Genomic DNA, 18,371 nt, shown 5'->3' with positions numbered 1-18,371 from the left:
CGAGTCGGGGGAGGGGCCAAAAATGTATTTATTTTTCCTTTTTTTTCAAATTGGTCCCGTGCCCCCGAGAGCCGCTAGGCCCTAGGCAGGTGCCTAGGTTGCCTGGCGGTAAATCCGGCCCTGGGTTGCCCCAGTCCCCAAGTTATTTAGACTTCCAAATGTCCTGGCTTGTAATCTCTTCAATTCTTTTGCCCAGGGGGGGCCCATTGTTGATAGAAGTATTCAGTTCTTCGGCAATGGGGTACCATATTTGTACATCCCACGATTCTTTGATCTTGATTGAAGAAAAAAAACAAAAAAGCAGAAGCCGCCGCAAACACCTCCTAACTAGTAGGAGGTCCGCTACGCAATGAACGTATGCTCATTGCGCAAGGTTGTTTATAGTATTAGGGGATTTTCTCACTAGCGTGGGAAAATGACCTTATACAGTAAATAGACCTTGCGCAATGAACGTACGTTCATTGCGTAGCGGAGCTCCTACGAGGTAGGACCTCCGCTGCGCAATGAGAGTAGCTCATGCGCTTGTTCTATTTACAGTATTAGGTGATTTCCCCACTAGCGTGGGAAAATCACCTAATACTGTAAATAGACATAGCGCATGAGCGACGCTCATTGTGTAGCGGAGTTCCTAGCTTGCTAGGAGCTGTTTGCGGCGGCTCCTGTCTTTTCTTGTTTTTCTTCAATCAAGATCAAAGAATCATGGGATGTACAAATATGGGGCCCCCCTGTCCGAAGAACTGAATACTTCTATCAACAATGGCCCCCTCCCTGGGCAGAAGAATTGAAGAGATTACAAACCAGGACATTTGGAAGTCTAAATAACTTGGGGACTGGGGCAAGCCAGGACTGTTGGATACAAATTTATTTGGGACAATTGTGGCAGCCATTTTTGGATTGAAAGCTGTTGACAAAAGAAAGAAAACTTCATCGGTAAGTATCAGGGAATTTATTGTTTTTAATAAAAATATATGGTGTAAATGAGGGTGCTTACTGTGTTTATTGTGGGTTTTTTATTTTTATTAAATGTTAGTGATTTGTACAAGGGTGGGGTGGTTTTTTAAACATTTTCTTTTGTGGAACTACAGGTCCCAGCCAGCCATGGATGTCAGGGCATTTTGGCACATGTGGTTCTCCAAGTGCCAACATGCCCTGGCTGCCGTGGGTATGCTGGTGCTTGTAGTTATACAAGCAGCAGCATGGCCACACTATTTTGGGCAACCTGGCTGGCTGGGACTTGTAGTTCCACAAAAGAAAATGGCGTCTGTTTGTTTTTTTTACCATTTATCGCTGGTATTACCTTACTACCCACAGCCCACGGCGGTAGGGAGAGCCCTAGTGCTATCAGCACTGGGCTGGGTGTCTCTAGGGGGGCCCGCTCGTTTTTTCCGGCGGACCCCACTCCCTAGGGAATCCAGCCCAGGGCTGAACAGTCTGGGGTTGGTTAGATGGCAGGTGGACCCCTGCTGCGTGTCCCCCTGCTATAGTGCCTCCAACCCCGGCTGGTTTGCCTAGTGCTGGTTAAGTGAAAATCGGGGGACCCCACGCAAAATTTTTCCCCAATTTTCACAGAACCAGCAGTAGTCAGGCAGCACTAGGGTTAAGCAGGAATAGAGGGGAGCCCACTCTTTTTTTTTTATTTTGAATTTCAACTATTCTTTACAATTTTTACACTGACAGGCAGTGTAACGGTGATGTGTTTATACAACACGCTGCTAGCAAGTAACTGGCGTGTTTGAAAGCATACTCAGTTTGCTTACTCGCAGCTTCATACATTTGAGACTTGTATAGCTGCAGTGGCAAACAGTCGGAAGTTTGATTTCTGGCGATTTTGCAAATAGCGATTTTGACAGAAGCACAACTCTGGCGATTTTGCACACAGGAAACCAGGATAGGCTGAGAAGCTTTTAGTTTTGGATACCAGTATCTACAGAACAGGAACCGGACACAGGATACCAGAATACACAGGAGCCAAACAATCCAGCAGCTTAGCAGGCTACATGATAAGGAGATCTGGCACCATATTGCCAGAACAGGTTGCCTTAAACAGTCTGGAAGATGAGGAAGGAGTGAATGGTAAACAGTGGCTGAAAAAGGAAATGTATAAAAGATGGGTTTGCACATGTGCAAACCTGAAGTCCAAGATGATGGTCACCATTGGAAGACTGAGCCGTAACCGCCAGAGAGAGGCCCAATAGAGGAGATTTGCCCTGCGCAACAGACCCCAGTAAATGAGCCGAAGGGTCCAGCGTGTGACAATAAGTAACTTTCAAACAGGGATATATCCCTATTGTATTTAGAACAAGAAGTGAATAAAAATAAATGAATAAAACTGGATTATAATATTGACTTGGTTAAATGAGGAATTATGTCTAAATAATATCTCTTTACAATTTGTTGTGGTAAGAAATAGCCCAAACAAGGTCACAACCATAGGGGCATATTCAATTGTTGGCTGAAATCCAGCTTACTATAACCGTAATAACGGTAATAGTTTTAACGCCGCGGGGATATTCAACAATTTAATATGCCCCATAGAATCATGCCTAAGATGACTGATACTTTGTATTTGTTTTACAAATTTAAAAATAACATGCGATACAGCAAGTAAAGGGACTGCGTAATATTAAAAAAACAAAACTTTAAACCTAACATATGTCTCCTATAGTTGTTGTCTGATTGCAGACCACTTATTTTCTTTATTTATTTTATTTGAAATATTAAACTATAACCTTCTATTAGAAATGATACTGTTACAAAAAAAAAATGAGTACTGTCGACAGCTTTCTTGATCAGTGCATCCATCAGCTTCTGATGGAGAGTCACAATATAGATTCCCCATGTAGTTTGTAAAAAATATGTAGTATCATTAAATCTACCAAAGAATCTATCAAAGAAGTTCAACTGCTCACAGCTGAATTTAAATTGTAAATTGTAAATAAGATGAAGAACAGAAACACTTGTGCAAAAAACATAAGCAATAGAAAAGTACAAAAACAATTGTCAGGTGCCATCCCCGCTCACCTTTTCTGCTTTGGGAACAGATGTTTAGGAACAGGATACGAATTCCGGGTATTTTGCTGACCAGACGGCAAGCAGCATCAATTTTCATATCTGCAGTCACTGATCGCCAGGAATTGTTATTGAACATCCTATATAAACCTAAATAAGGCAGTCTCTGGTACTGATTCAGTGCCAGAGTATTAGATCACCTTCCAGCAGTCTGATTCTGGTTAAGTTCCTGTTCTCCTGTGGTTCTGATTGCCTGTTGGATTCCTGGTTTGACTTCTGCCTGTTCCTGACAATCCGTCTGCCTCTTGATACGGTACTGTTTGGATCTCCTTGTTCTGACCTCTACTGTCCAGACTATACTTACTTCTGTTTATTCCTCGGCACTTGCATTGTCCATACTGGATCTGACCTAGCTTGCCACTACACTCTACTTGTGATACAGCTACCTTGCTAGTGGATGTCATTTAGGGCTGTGACCTGCTCGACTCATGCAGCAAAGACCAAACCTCCTTGCAGGATACATGGTGGAAATGGGGTGCATGTTATACTACACACTTCTTTGCTCAGTAGCATTAACTACTAGCAGGTATTTGTCCATTCTCCCCAGTGAGACTTTTGATAACAATCTAATTTCATCATGACAGAGGTAAAATCAAATATTGTTTTTAAAAATTAGCAGCTTGAATATCTAGAAAATTGTTTCAAGTGCAATAATATTCGTATAAACAAAATGTCCTGGGAAATATGGACAACAAACATACTTGCCAAATACATTACCCAGTGACTTGATCCTTGAGAGAGCTCATTAGCTCTTAAGACCTAAACCAACACCAAATCAACCACCCTGCAATATATATGAAACCTTTCTTTATTCAGTGAGACATCTTTGTAATCTCATTTGCGGTCATTATTTTATTTATATTTCAAGACTTCTCACCTATTAATAATTAAAAAAAACAGAGAGCTCAATAATATTGCTAGGACTCTGAGAAACTTTTTCAGTGATGGAAAAAAACTATTCAATCAAAGCACATGGACAAGGAATTGTTCCATTATGCGAAGTCGGTGAACATTTTATTAAGACCTTTTGACTCCCTCACCACAAAGACAACTTTACATTTTTCAATTGTAATTTGGTACTACCCTGGTACTGTCTTATTATTTTCCCTCTGTTTTCCCTCAGCAGACCTCATGTGGCACTCTATAAATAAAGGTTAATAATAATAATAATACCCTATCAAAAGATATAATTTAACATCAGAAAATGCTAATGTTATTCCTTTTTGACATATTTTTGTTTTTCCTGGACCCTCACATTTGAAGTTTGGTCATCCAAATATATACATTTTATAACAGACATAGCACCCTTAAATATTTTCCCTGTATTTACAGATTTATAGAACCATTTCATTCTCCCAAATAGCTCATTTTACCAATATTTACATTTAACTCCCAAAATATGCAAACTAGAATATCTAAAACCGTCTACTCTGGAATCATTGTGTTGTGGTAGGGAGAGTCTTCGGGAAGCCTCATCTCTACTTTTTATAAATTATTCATTTACTTTGTCCCTCCTCAAATAGACAGGCATTAAAGTAATTGGGAAGAAGATCTAGGAGTGAATCTGGAGGTGGAAGAAAGGGCAGGTAATAGAAAAAAAAATTAACAAAACCTTAATCTGTGATGAAGCTAAGAAACATGCTTTCAATATATTCTATGGGGGTTTCTTACTCCTTCTAGTTACTTGTTATTAATCAAAGTACTTCCAGCGGCTGCTCTAGATGCTGTGGGGAAGGTGGGCACCATGTTACAGTTTGAGGACAATAGTCCCCAAAATTAAAGTTTATGGAAAGAGGGCCATCATCTGATTTAGACTCCACGGGTCTGAGTAATTAAGGAAAGTAAGGCAAAAAAAAGGAGTAAATGTTTCCTGGGACAAACCATGTTACAATGCAAGGGATGCAAAGTAGTTTATTGCTTTGCACATTAAGTAAAATACTGGCTGTTTTTTCATGTAGCACACAAATACTTCATAGCTTTACTTTTATACTAAAATTTAAAGTTGATCTAGGACATGTCCTAGCCCAAATATAAATCTGTCCCCACATTTTAAATCCCCCCCCCCACTCAAATGCAACATGGTTTTGCCGAGGTGCAAAGTTACTACTTTTTATGCTTTGCTCTTCTTAATGAATCAGGCCCCACAGCTATAGCCCTCCCAATATACCATACTTGCCAACTTTTCCTCATTGGCTTCAGGGAGATTCCGGGGGAGGCGCGTGGCTTGATGAATCGCATAATTTGGCCCCGCCCCCTAGACGATTGTCACAATTTTGACCAATTACAGCAGGGGGCAGGGCTAAGATGATGCGATATTTGCGCCATTAAGCCCCGTCCCTGCCATTTATCTATTGGGGAGGTGAGAACCGGGAGGTTGCCCTGCTCTCCTGGGAGCCCGGTAGGTCTCCCAGAAATGCGGGAGTCTCCCGGACATTCCGGGAGAGTAGCCAACTATGCGTTAAAGAAAATCAACTAATAAATCTCTAGAGACTGAAGTGTGTTTTACATTTCTATCTCCTTTACTGAAGTCATGTTGTCTTACCTGTCAGTCTTTGATTAAATCTTGCTCTCCATGGAAATGGCCACCTCCATACTCATCAATACATGGACATAGGACACAGATGGCGAAGCCAACCATGTCTTGTACTGGCTCAGCATCAGGGAGAATGCCAGACTCTTCAGGGAGTGAGGGAGATCATCCCTATTTCAGGGAGTCTCCCTGACATTCAGGGAGAGTTGGCAAGTATGCAATATACCGCGCAGGGCCATCTCTTCCATGGGGCACGATGGGCAGGTGACCGGGGGCCCTGCAGGCAAAGGGGGCCCGTCCGAATCCTAAAAAAAAAAAAAAAAATTTTTGTTTTCATTTTTTTTTTTAAACACTTACCTTGCGGTCACATCAGCGGTGATCCGGCTCCCTCCCTGGTCCCTTCTTCCGTGCTGTGCTCGCAGTGAGTGCTGGGCATGTCACACCCAGCATTCACTGCAACCACAGCATGGAAGAGGGCAGAAGAGACACAGCGGCGTGGAAAAAAGAAGAGGATCGGACTTAAGGTAAGTTAAGGGGGCCCCTATATATATATATATATATATATATATATATATATATATATATATATATATATATATATATCACGTTTTTTTTTACATACATATATATTTTTTTTACACACACGCACACACTATATATATATTTATATATTTTTTTTTTTTAGGGGCCCTGTACACTGCATTGCCCGGGGGCCCATAAAGTTGTTAAGGTGGCCCTGATACCGCGTCTTACTAACTTTTAAACCATCCAATACAAAATGTTCCCAAATAAAGCTCAACTCTGAACAACCATATTTCAAGTTGAATTAAGTCGATAATGCATCAAACGGGAAATAAGAAAGCATTGTCTATGATACAGATTATTATATTTTTAATTAGAAAGAACCAACATATTACAAAGTGCTGTACATTGAGGGGATCTGGACATGAAACAAATTTCATACAATAACATGTAATAAAGATGGCCTTGCCCAAGTGAGCTTACAATCTAAGACGTGTGGGGAACACATGATATAGAAGGTAGCAGAATAACAACTGATGTTGAAACTGCGGGTCAGTTGGCAGATAGCATTTCTGGTGATGCAGCACAGTTGGAACTAGGAAACACAGCAGAGACACGAAACATGAGCCAGTCGCTGCAGAAATCCCAAAACCGTATGCTGCTGGCAATCTTAACAGTCTCAGCCATCCATCACAACTGAGCACTTTTCCTCTGCTGGTTGTAGAGGAAGCATTTGCCTTCATGATACAGTGGTTGTCTGTTAGTTTGAAACATCCGTGCATAGCCAGTTCTTTATCTTTAGCTTTATACTTGCTACAGCAAAAGGAGCCAGGACAGTTGTTTCCCTATGTTCAGTGGCAGCTGCTGTTACCAAGGAGGGGGCAGATGTCACAGAGATGGCAACCGCAATGCCAGTTGACAGCATTGACAGTTAAACTCACTGGGCCTGATTCTTCAAGGGACATATACTGAGCGCAATGTGCGTTTGTTTCAGAATGCAAGTAATTCTGGTCTGAATTCAACAAAGAAGGGATCTGAAGATACGTGCGCTAATGATTACGGGTATAGGTCTGCTCTGCTCTACTACACGGGAAACTGCAGGATTTGTCCAATATCTCTGTGGAAAAGAATGCACTGAAAAAAAAAATTGAATTAATGTCACCTGTTATATAATAATATAGGTGTAACACTGGCGACCCGAGCAGGCCGCACATCTGCTTTAGATACCTCCCCTGCAGACAGAGAACAGCATCTCCCAGCATGCAGTGGGGAAAAGGAGCTGTTGAAGTAGCAGATAAAAACAGCAGTTGTTATTCTAAGAGGGAGAGACAGCAGTTGAAATAGGAGAAGGAGGATGGAGGAGAGAGGAGGAAACTATTGAGCAAGGATTACAGTAGTAATGAGAGAGAACAATGTTGTTAAGGAAAATGCCATACTAGGAGGCACTATAAGCTAGACTGTCTGTGAGAGATCTGACCAGAGGAACAAAGGAAGAGAAAGGCTGATAAGTACCAATATTTCTTATATTGTTCATGTGATTGGACTGAGCCATATTTGTTAGCTATATAGAGATAGTTAGGGTGATTGGACTTAATAACATCAAGAGAAAGCAGCAAAAGTCTTTTGTTATCGATGCATTATTTGCAGAGAGGAGGTACTTTATTTGGCAAGGAGCCTATTATATGAATTCGGACATTGACTTGCACTCCAGGCTGCCAACTTCTTTAATTTGGACCTGAAAAAAGAAGGGGCTATATTCCAACAGCCTTTTGAAAAAGCTGCATACCTATATATATCATTATATATATATATATATATATATATATATATATATATATATATATATATATATATATATAAAATCACCCTGACTATCTCTATCTAGCTAACAAATATGGCTCAGTCCAATCACATGAACAATATATATATATATATATATATATATATATATATATATATATATATATACATATTACAAAAAACGGTGCGCACAGTTCATATATAACAGAGAGTTCAGTCTTAAAACGTGCTTGTTCGTGACAACTCTCTTTTCCACGAAAGTTCAAAACACCAGCAGGATATAGTCTGCGCGTCCTTCCCTTCTACCACCCGATCTCCACGGGGGAACAGCCAACTCCTATAATTATCAAATAGACAGGGGCGCTTCCATGATGCATTAACCAAGTAAAATGTTTATTTAAAACAGTAAAATTGCACGTACCAGATGGTAAATATTTTCAGGCATATATAACACAACAGCTCAGTTCTGATCTCCAGACATGGACAGCTCAATCTGAGGCAGTTTCTAAATCAAAGAGATTCCACAAACACCTCTACGCGTTTCATCTCTAAGGACTTTGTCAGGAGGTGTGGATCTTTGTGTCAATATTCACCTATTTCTAGGATGTTACTAATTAATTCACAGGTGGAACACACTCCACTCGTTCACTTCATTTCTAAGTAGTTGCACAAATTAACCTTATATTCAGGATCTATACATAACAGTAATACTGATTTTATACATGCTTAGTAAAAAACCTGCTTAATAAAAACAGATAAAAGTATTTTCTCGAAAACAAACATATAAAATCAGTATTACTGTTATGTATAGATCCTGAACTATATATATATAGATAGAGATATATATATATATATATATATATATATACTGTATATAGCGTTATATTTCAATATTTTAGTATAGCAAGTGTTAAATAAAGAATAATAGAGGTACCTCTAGTTTATACAGAATGTTGTAGAATGCTTTTTGTTAATTTTATGTGAATTTATAGTTCACACTATAAAAATCTATTTTTATATAAAATTCTAAACTTAATTCAGTGTGATAACATTTTATGAGTGTGCCTGTGGTCCAGAAAAGGGAGGGCAGAGGTTTCCTTAAGCTAGGTATACACTACATGAAACTTCCAACGATGCAATAGTTTTACTAACTTTCTCCACGACAGAAAAAAAAAAACAGCCCGATCAGCATGCCGATAACTGTGTGCACACTAGGTTTACCTTCAGATCTGTGTGTCTCATACATGTGACAGGATCCCTGGCTGAAGCAAGATGCTGGCAGCACCAGTACTCTGTGCTGTCCCCTGTGTGTCTGTAATAAATCTCCTCCTGTCAAGCACTTTGAAGTCATGTGCTCTCAGGGGTGAAAGGTCTGCACTGAAGTCCCGGCTTTCTGCAGTTTGACATGCTGTCAATCAACTTTCTAGTTCCATGGGGTTAGCTGCAGCAGTGAAGGATAAGAAGAGAGAGGGACAGCTGGAGGAACTGCATGCATCTGAACAGAGTGACAGGTAGCTGTGACAGCTGATCGGTAGGTGATTGGATCGATAATATTAAACATGCGGACCAACTAAATGAAACGACGATCGGATACGTGGGACGACTGTCGTTCAGCATGTAAGCATACACACTGAAGCGATATCTGGCCGAACAGTCGTTTATCGGGTGATTGACCCGATAATTGACTGAAAAAACACCCAGCTTTAGTCTCCCTCTGGTGTTGCTTAATCCAGGACACTACATAACGAAAACCCTGGTGTGATTTGATTAAGGTGGAGGCACTGCGCAAAACTGAACGCAAGGTAAAGAAAACATTTGCATACAGGACACACATAGATTAGTACACACACCTAGCCGAGGAAATGGGGGTGTTACATAAGCATTAATGACAAAACATTAAAAAGTTAAAAAAAATGTTTTTATTTTTTGTTTTATGAAATACATTTATTAGGATGTCATTAATGTCTACTGGATATTAATTTTTTTTTACAGTTGCTACTGATTGCATACACCTGTTATAGCATGCGTATACAGCTGTCATTATTAGTAAACGCAGAATATCGCGTTTACATCCCTTGATGAAACAAGCCCACTGGGTTCAGGAGCTTAACTGATATGGTATTTCAGTAGATCTTCAAAACAACTTTGTCCTTGGTGTGATGACACTCCCTGGCACCACTGCAATAATTTCCATCTGTCTTTGCAAATTTTGTAGGTGTTTTATATATGTAGCAAGATGATTATGCTGGAGCTAGGGCACAAAGCTGGCCTAAAGTGCAGCCATCTCCAGCTGCCACCACATGCTGCCATTATTGTTAATAAGATTTAGTAAACCTATCACCCAGAATATATAACAGGCATACTGAATAACAAATATAATGCGTTTTCTGAGACATGGTCCACCATGGTTACATTTTTATATTTTGAACTCTCAATAATTAATATTTATTAAGTCCTACAAAAAAGGTTTTAAAGTAATATTATATGTTTCTTTAAAGATGACTCAAAACATTCCCTCAAAATCAAGCAAAACATTATTAAAAAGAAATAAAATAAATGATTATAGATAGCCCACTTGGTGTCCCTAGAGAGTTTGAACAGCAGCAGGTGGACAAATTGAATCACTAATAGCTAATTGGCTCTGAGTCTGGAAGTGTAACCATTTATGCTCTTCCTTCCCTGTGTTGGCATACCATCAATAGCAGTAAAGCATCCAACTTCAATCAAAAATGTGACTTCTGTAAAGCACCATGCTTGCTGAGGCTGCCTTCCTTTCACAAGAGAAACACTGCCTTGGTATTTCTTACTCCATTTTCTCTCAAATGTTTACATTTGAGAGTGCGGTGCTCTTTAACTCAATCCCCCTGCAATATCTAGACTGCAGATCTATTTCTATAATTATGCTATTGATCTAATTTAAGTTATTAATTTTGAAGGGGAAGACCAATGCTGAATAATGCTGAAGAAAGAACAGACACATCTGGCAAGTCTGATGTTATAAAAGAGAGAGAAGCAGCTAAGTAAGTTGATTAGAACATTTGTACTGTAACTGTATCATTAACTTGTAACTGTTTACACACAAAAGGCTGTTTGCTAACTATCAAGTGGATGGGGAGTACAGTCTTCATCATCATTTTTTTATATATAGCGCCACTGATTCCGCAGCACTGTACAGAGAACTCCTTCACTTCAGTCCCTGCCCCATTGGAGCTTACAGTCTAAATTCCCTAACATGCACACACAGACAGAGAGAGACTAGGGTAAATTTTTGATAGCAGCCAATTAACCTACTAGTATGTTTTTGGAATGTGGGAGGAAATCCACGCAAACACAGGGAGAACATACAAACTCCACACAGATAAGGCCATGGTTGGGAATTGAACTCATGACCCCAGCGCTGTGAGGCAGAAGTGCTAATCACTGAGCCACCGTGCTGACCAGTCTTGGTAAAGCATAGCAAGCAAGCAACATACCCACTTTCAGTATTTGGAAGTTCCCCTTTGCAAACCCTCTGCATTACCATTTGTGGAATTGTCTGCCCAGACAGAAATATGCATGCATGTAATTTCCTGCCGTGTATCATTTTTGTACCACCTCCCCAATTAGCTTTAGTTTTTATATATTTCTCCTAAAATACTGCACTTTTAAGAGTCATTTACGTTTTTAACAATTCATGAAAATAAGGTGACATCTTTTTCTTCTTTATTACGTTTGATATTTGTGCAGTGTTATTTTAGTTAGTATTTGTGTGCATAACAATGCACTTTCCTATACAAAGTGTGCCTGGTTGGTATAAAAAGGCATTCCATAGAAAATATAGATGCTATAAAATTATAGAAGCTCGTCTACACATCCTGTAAAATAAAAGGGGCTCTGTAGATGTATGCTATGTGTGTTTGGTGGAAGTGACATCACTGTCATCCACTTGTCATTCAGGAAGTGCTGGCTGATAGGAAATACCTGGCAGCCATCTTCAGTTCTCAGTATATACCACACAGCATGGCCGGACTGGCCATCTGGCACTTCTGGCAAATGGCAGAAGGGCCGATGGTCAGATGGGCCGGTCTGAGCTGTCAGTGCACTGACCGTGCACTGACACTTCCTGGTCACATGTGCCACGCGCTGCGCGTCACACATGTGACCAGTACAGGTCCTGGAAGGCAGCAGACGAAGAGCGGAGAGAAGCAGACAGGCAAGAAGCTGAGAGGGTAAGTACAGAAAACGGGGAGGAGGGGAGAGAAAAGGTGCCAGACAGACAGAAAATGGGGGAGAATAGAAAGATTGCCACACAGGAAACGGGGGGGAAATAATTTTGCCCACTACCGTGTAGCATAATATCAACTGGGGGCACTTTTGTGGCATAATATCAACTGGGGGCACTGTTGGTACATAATATCAACTGGGGGAACTTTTGTGGCATATTATCAACTGGGGGCACTACTGTGTGGTATAATATGATTTGGAGCACTATTGTTTGGTAAAATATGATTTTGGGGCACTACTATGTGGTAAAATATGATTGTGGGGCACTACTGTGTGGTAAAATATGATTTTGGGGCACTACTGTGTGGTAAAATATGATTTTGGGGCACTGCTGTGTGGTAAAATATGATTTTGGGGCACTACTGTGTGGCATAATATCAATTGGGGGCATGCACTCAGGCATGAGGGAAGAAGGAGAATTTTAATATAATGTGGGAGGTAGGCTATTAATTTGATGGTGAAGTTTAGGTGGGGGTAATTATTTAATTTGTGCTATTTTATTTGTCGGGTGATGCGGGTTAATTTTATATTAGGGCCTAGCAATTTAAGATAGGGTGATTGGACCTTTAATTTAATGCTGGGGTGGTTTGGGGACTATTAATTGTCTAAAATGATAGCCATGTTACATAATAGGGGCTCCCTGTCTTAAACACCCCAGGCCCCTCATGTGTTAATCCAGCTCTGGTTAGCAGGAGGGAGCGGATAGCTGCTCCAAGTCTCTGGATAGGACACAGCCTGCAGAGCAAGCCGAGTAGCTCTTAGTCTTACAAGATTTGGTAAGCTTCCCTGCTCACTCTACAGGAAGTTCCCACCCTGATGGATGCCAGCAGCACCAGAAGCATAAATAAGTACAGTGGGATGGTGGTGTCATAATGTGCCTCGAGGGGGGGGGGCGTGATAAATGTAATATTTTATTTTAATGTATGTATCATTGCCCCATGTTGGCCACACCCACAACACAATGTGGTCACGCCTTTGTCGGTGCTGCCGCGCAGGCCCACTTCTGTTTCTTTCCTGCTGGAACTGAGGTGGGCCTGTGGACTTTAGATGCCAGGGCTGATTTATATTCCCAGTCCGGCCGTGCCACACAGTAAAGACATGTTCTCACAGTTCTCCAGCCTTTGCTTTTGATTTGAACTCAGACAGTTCTACAAGCTCTGCAACTAAACTGTCAGGCACTGTCCCCGCTCTCTTTCTGGCAGCCAGGGATGGTTGCCTTCCTTGGGCCGCTCCTCACATTGCCTAGCAATGGGACGTCTCCTTCCTGCCGGCCAGGCATCTGGGTGCATTTGCTACATTCGATAGTGCGCACATGCGTTGCTTAGAAATAGTACGCATATGCGTACTATTGTTAAGTAACGAGGACGCTGCTCTGACCGCCGAATCCACTGTCCGCCAATAGGAGCTATCCTCTCTATTTAAGGAAGGCTCCGGTGCCTCTAGGGTGCCAGCGTATCTAGGTCTCCCTATGCTCCAGCATTCCAGCCTATTCCCCTGCTATCTGACTGACCTCCTGTGTACTGACCCGGCTTCCTCTGGTTCTGCTCCTGAATCTTCCTTCGGCCTGACTGCTTCTGCTATGTCTGACCTTTGGCTTGCTGACTCCGGTTTGCTTACTCTTTTGATACCTTGTTTGCACAAACGATTTGACCTCTGCCTGCACGACCACATCTGTTCACCATCCACTTCGTTGATAGCTAACTTAGAGGGCCGCGACCTGCACGTAACTTGCAGCAAACTCCCTTGCGAGGGTCCCTGGTGATGACCGAGGTCGTGTTTAGACTTCGCACCTCCAAGCTTAGCAGTGCAAATATTAGCAAGTGGCCTTCAGTCCCTGTATCTCGTGACATAAACACTATAGTAGGAACAATCCCTGTAAATGTGCAATCTCTACCTCTTGAAGTTCATTTAAATATCTTGGAGAAAAAAATCTTACAGAGTAAGACTATGTGGAATATTTACTAAACTGCGGGTACTAAAAAGTGGAGATGTCGCCTATAGCAACCAATCAAATTCTAGCTGTCATTTTGTAGACTGTACTAAATAAATGATAACTAGAATCTGATTGGTTGCTATAGGCATCATCACTTTCTCTTTCATCCATCTGGGGGACACTGCTTAACCATGGGGTTGAGTAGGGTAGGGAGGAGTTTGGCACCTATATAGTTAATTTCCAAGCTGCCGACAGGCTCCCCCCCTGCCAACCCCCACATGAACTCAGTTTAATGTAGGTGCCCAAGGAGATTGGGCTGAAGAGAGAGAGAGCTGCTGCACAGTGAATTTTTAATTCACTGTTATAGGTTTTATTTTATTTTAAAATGTTTTTTTTACTATATAGTACAGACGACTGTGCTCTGTAATACAGAGCACACTCATGTTGAGAAGCAGCTGTCAGCAGAGAGCAGAATGGCTCCCGCTGACAGTTTAAAGAAACTATGAGGGCTTCTAACAGTGTGACAGGTGGTCTGTACAGTCCGCTGTCACACTGCACAGGATACCGGCGCTGCCGCTGGCAGAGAGCGCCGGCTCTCCTGTAAGTCCCCGGAGGCCACATTCAGAGGAAAACTGTGAAACAAAGTGGAACGTACCAAGTTCCCCTCCTGGGAAGGAGGAGGGGAAACTTGTGGAATGGCCAGGCAGTGTGAGCGCTGCAAAGGGGCACTAAAGGGCAGATATAAATGGCGACTCTACTTAGAATATCGGCGATCTCTACTTCTCTTATGCTAGAGAGCACAGCAAAGGGGGAGTTAATTACGGAACCTCCCCCCCCCCCCCCCCCTGCTGGTGGAGAAGTCGGAAGGTCCCTCTGGGGCCAAATGGAGTCGAGGGGAAGGGGATAGCAGCCTCTCTGGAAAAGCTGCTGACAGGCTTCTCTGGGCTAAGTATATTTTTATACTCTCTATATGTTTTGAGCACATTTTGAGGGAAGAGCATAATATTTATAAGAGATTATTGTTCTCTCATGGGCAGAAATACTATCTTTTGACTTGTTCATAGATTAGTTAGTATTTTCTGTGTAAATATATTGTGTGTATGTGCCTGTATTTTGCCGTGTGGTAGCTTTATTTTCTACTAAAAATGTTTGAGAAAAGTAAAGCAACATGTGCCAAGTCTTTTTTTCCCTGTTCCAAATGTAATGCTAAATTAGCTGGTGAGCATTAGGACCCAGGGGTACGCTGTGCTGATTACAGCCATTCTGGAAATTCAGCAGCAGCTGACAGCCTTCTCTCGGCTAAGTATATTTTATACTCTATATAGTAGATAGGGAAGTATAGATTCTGACCACATTTTGAGGGATGAGCATAATATTTATAAGAAATGATTGCTCTCTCATTGGCAGAAATGCTATCTTTTTGACCTGTTCATAGATTAGTTAGTGTTTTCTTTGTAAATATCTTGTGTATATGTGGCTGTATTTTGCTGCGTGGTAGCTTTATTTTCTACTAAAAATGTCTGAGAAAAGTAAAGCAACATGTGCCAAGTATTTTCCCTGTTCCAAATGTAATGCTAAATTAGCGGGTGAACATTAGAACCCAGGGGCGCTCTGCACTGATTGCGCGGCGGCATCAGTTGTGGTGCAACGTAAAGACAGCTCCATTCAGGTTGCAATCCTCGTGAGTGGGTACTATTCTGGACACAAAGGGTTGGTACCCTGGTCAAGCTATTATCTAAGCCATCTGAAGTTCCAGGGGTAGTTGCGGTGTTACCTTCTGCCTCTGAAAACGGTAGCCTTTGTTAGTTCAGACATGTCTACAAAAAGGACAAGTCCTTTACCCTCGGTAGTAGGACAATCCTTCTCTGGCGTATCAGGTATCTTCCCCTGCGGGGAAGCCTGGATGGTCTGCAGTGATAGAAGGCCAGGAATTCAGAAATGGCAGGTTTATATCGGTTAAATCAGTGACTGAAGAACCCGAAGCATTTACCTTAAAATAAGAGACAAAGATCAGCAAATCCGCTGTTTCTATTGTCTGGCTCAGAGGGATCCTCTGAGGAAGAAGGTGAATGGTTAGAGGACTCTGATTCCTCATTAGTAGGATCATAGGAGAGTTCTAGGTATCAAGGTATGGACGTTATGGTTAGAGCAGTACGTCAGACCTTGGGATTTGTGGACTAGGTCTGGACTGGTCTCTTTTTTTAACAAGGTTTCAAGAGAGGCGATTCATATTCCCTCACTCTGCAGAGTTGAGAGAGATTGCAGCGGCTTCTTGGAAACAACCAGACAAAGGGTTTGCTATGCCAAAAAGATTATGGGTCATTATATCCTCTGCAGGAGGAGGATATGGCCCGATGGAAACAAGCGGCGAAGGCAGATACTCCAGTGGCGACGTTAGCCACCAGACTACGTTGCCGGTACCAGACACAGTTCTTTACAGGATCCGACTGATTGTAAATTGGAAAATTTCTGGAAGTCGGTCTTTACAACTGCTGGTAAAAAAAGATTTAGACTAGCATTTTCATCGACCTGGGTTGCCAGGGCGATGGAAGCATGCCACTTGGCATCTGTTTTGCAGGATTCAGAGCTGTTTTCCTTGGCTATGCACCTGAAGGAAGACCAGGTTAAGTGTATGAAGCAGACCAGAATTAAGCATCCATTCTTCTTCTATTTCGGCTACAACTGTAGCGACCAGAAGAACATTATGGTTAAGATATGGAATGCGGCTGTGGAATCTGAGAGATTGTTAGTTTCCCTTACTTACACTAGTGGAGTATTAATACTCCAAGATCTAGGATTCCTAGGTTTGGTTCCTTCAGACAGCCCTTTTTGGGGGGCATGTCTGGCAGAGGTCAGCCGGTTAGATCAAGATCTTCTGGAGGTAGGAGACAATCTCTTCGGGGAAGATCAGCCTCATCCTCCTCTTCTTGGCGTTACTCCTCCCAGCTTCCGCATAGACCGGCAGCATGATGCTCTCCCTCCTCTGTTGGAGGTAGGGGTGGGTGGGGGGATGTCTACTGCTGTTCAGAGATCAGTGGACAGAGTGATCAGGGGTCACAAGTGGTTACATGATAGATGTGGTGGGGCCAGTGCCTCACAGGTTTTTTTTTGGTAACCAGTTTGCCCCACCTCCCACTCAAAAGACAGGCAATGCTCCACTGTGGATATTCTCTGCTTTTCACAGGGAATTATTGTAAAGGTTCCCGAAGATCAAAAGAAGCTGGGGTTTTACTCCAACCTCTTTTTATTCCAGGAGCAGGATGGCTCGATCAGGCCAGGATAGAACCTCAAGCTATTAAATCTCCTACAGCACCAAGGGTGTTTACAGGGATAATAGCGGTAACGGTAGCTTTTCTTCATGCCAGAAGGGTGCAAATAGTGCCCTAACTGGACGTTGGTTAATAAAAGCTGCATCAGCATGGTTGTTGGAACAACATCTGCAATTTACCATTCAGGTTCGGGAGAGACATAACTCCTGAACTGCCCGAAGTCACAGTTGATACCTTTTGAAAGGAGGTTATTCCTAGGGCTAATTATGCACATGGCTTGTCAGAAGATTTTTCTTCCAGAGGACAAGATCGGGTCTCTGCGAGAGGTGATGAACAGGGTTCTGTCCTGTAGGAGGCTGTAGGTCCTTCTGTGTATGAGGAAGGATGGTAGCGTCTTTTGAGACTCTTCCTTATGACAGATTCCACTCTCTGTGTTTTCAATGGGACATGTTGAAGAAGTGGACAGGGTCCCATCTGAAGCTAGATCGTCAGATGGTTTTATCTCTGGAGACGAGACAGTCTCTCAGATGGTGCTTTGCTTAGGCCGAAAAGTACGTCCCGCACTGTCAGCAGTCTTTCTTCAAGGAATTCAGAACTGGCAAGCGAATTATCTAAGCCGGCGCAAAGTTTTGTCGGGAGAATGGACGCTTCATCCGGAAGTTTTCAGTCATTGGTGAACAGGTGGGGACTTCCGGGTCAAGATCTGATGATGTTGCGTCACAACAGGAAGGTTACAAAATTTAGTGCAAGACCAGAAGAGATCTGATAATGGCAGTGTATGTGTTCACAATGCCATGGGACTTCAGGTTAGGTTACCTGTTTCCTCCTATATCAATGATTCCCAGGGTCCTTTGGAAACTCAAGCAGGGAGATCGGCCAGTCATTCTGGTGGCGCCAGCTTGGACATGAAGAGTCTGGTATCCAGAGGTTCTTCTTATGACATTGGACCTGGGTATTCGGTTACCCCTTTGGAAACTTCTGCTGA

At 42.1% G+C, this 18,371-nt stretch overlaps 1 protein-coding gene across 9 annotated transcripts in view; it reads left to right on the top strand.

Moving 5' to 3' along the window:
- The window catches only part of ANKRD44 (ankyrin repeat domain 44), a 372,760-nt gene that overhangs the window by 258,944 nt on the left and 95,445 nt on the right, over positions 1-18,371 (top strand). For 8 of the 9 annotated variants that reach the window (XR_012678247.1, XM_075179968.1, XM_075179969.1 and 5 more), the window contains one exon: positions 10,858-10,941. The exons of the other annotated variant lie outside the window; for it this stretch is intronic. Coding sequence is in view for 7 of the 8 variants with exons in the window: in XM_075179968.1 (XP_075036069.1) it covers positions 10,858-10,941 (84 nt within the window). In the remaining variant the exon portion in view is untranslated. The remainder of the gene's footprint in view (positions 1-10,857; positions 10,942-18,371) is intronic. 9 annotated transcript variants of the gene reach the window in all.

Source organism: Mixophyes fleayi, chromosome 7 (genome assembly GCF_038048845.1).
Source record: "Mixophyes fleayi isolate aMixFle1 chromosome 7, aMixFle1.hap1, whole genome shotgun sequence".
NCBI lineage: Eukaryota > Metazoa > Chordata > Amphibia > Anura > Limnodynastidae > Mixophyes > Mixophyes fleayi.
Note: the sequence above shows the minus strand (reverse complement) of the source record. Positions and strands in the feature narration are given on the sequence as shown.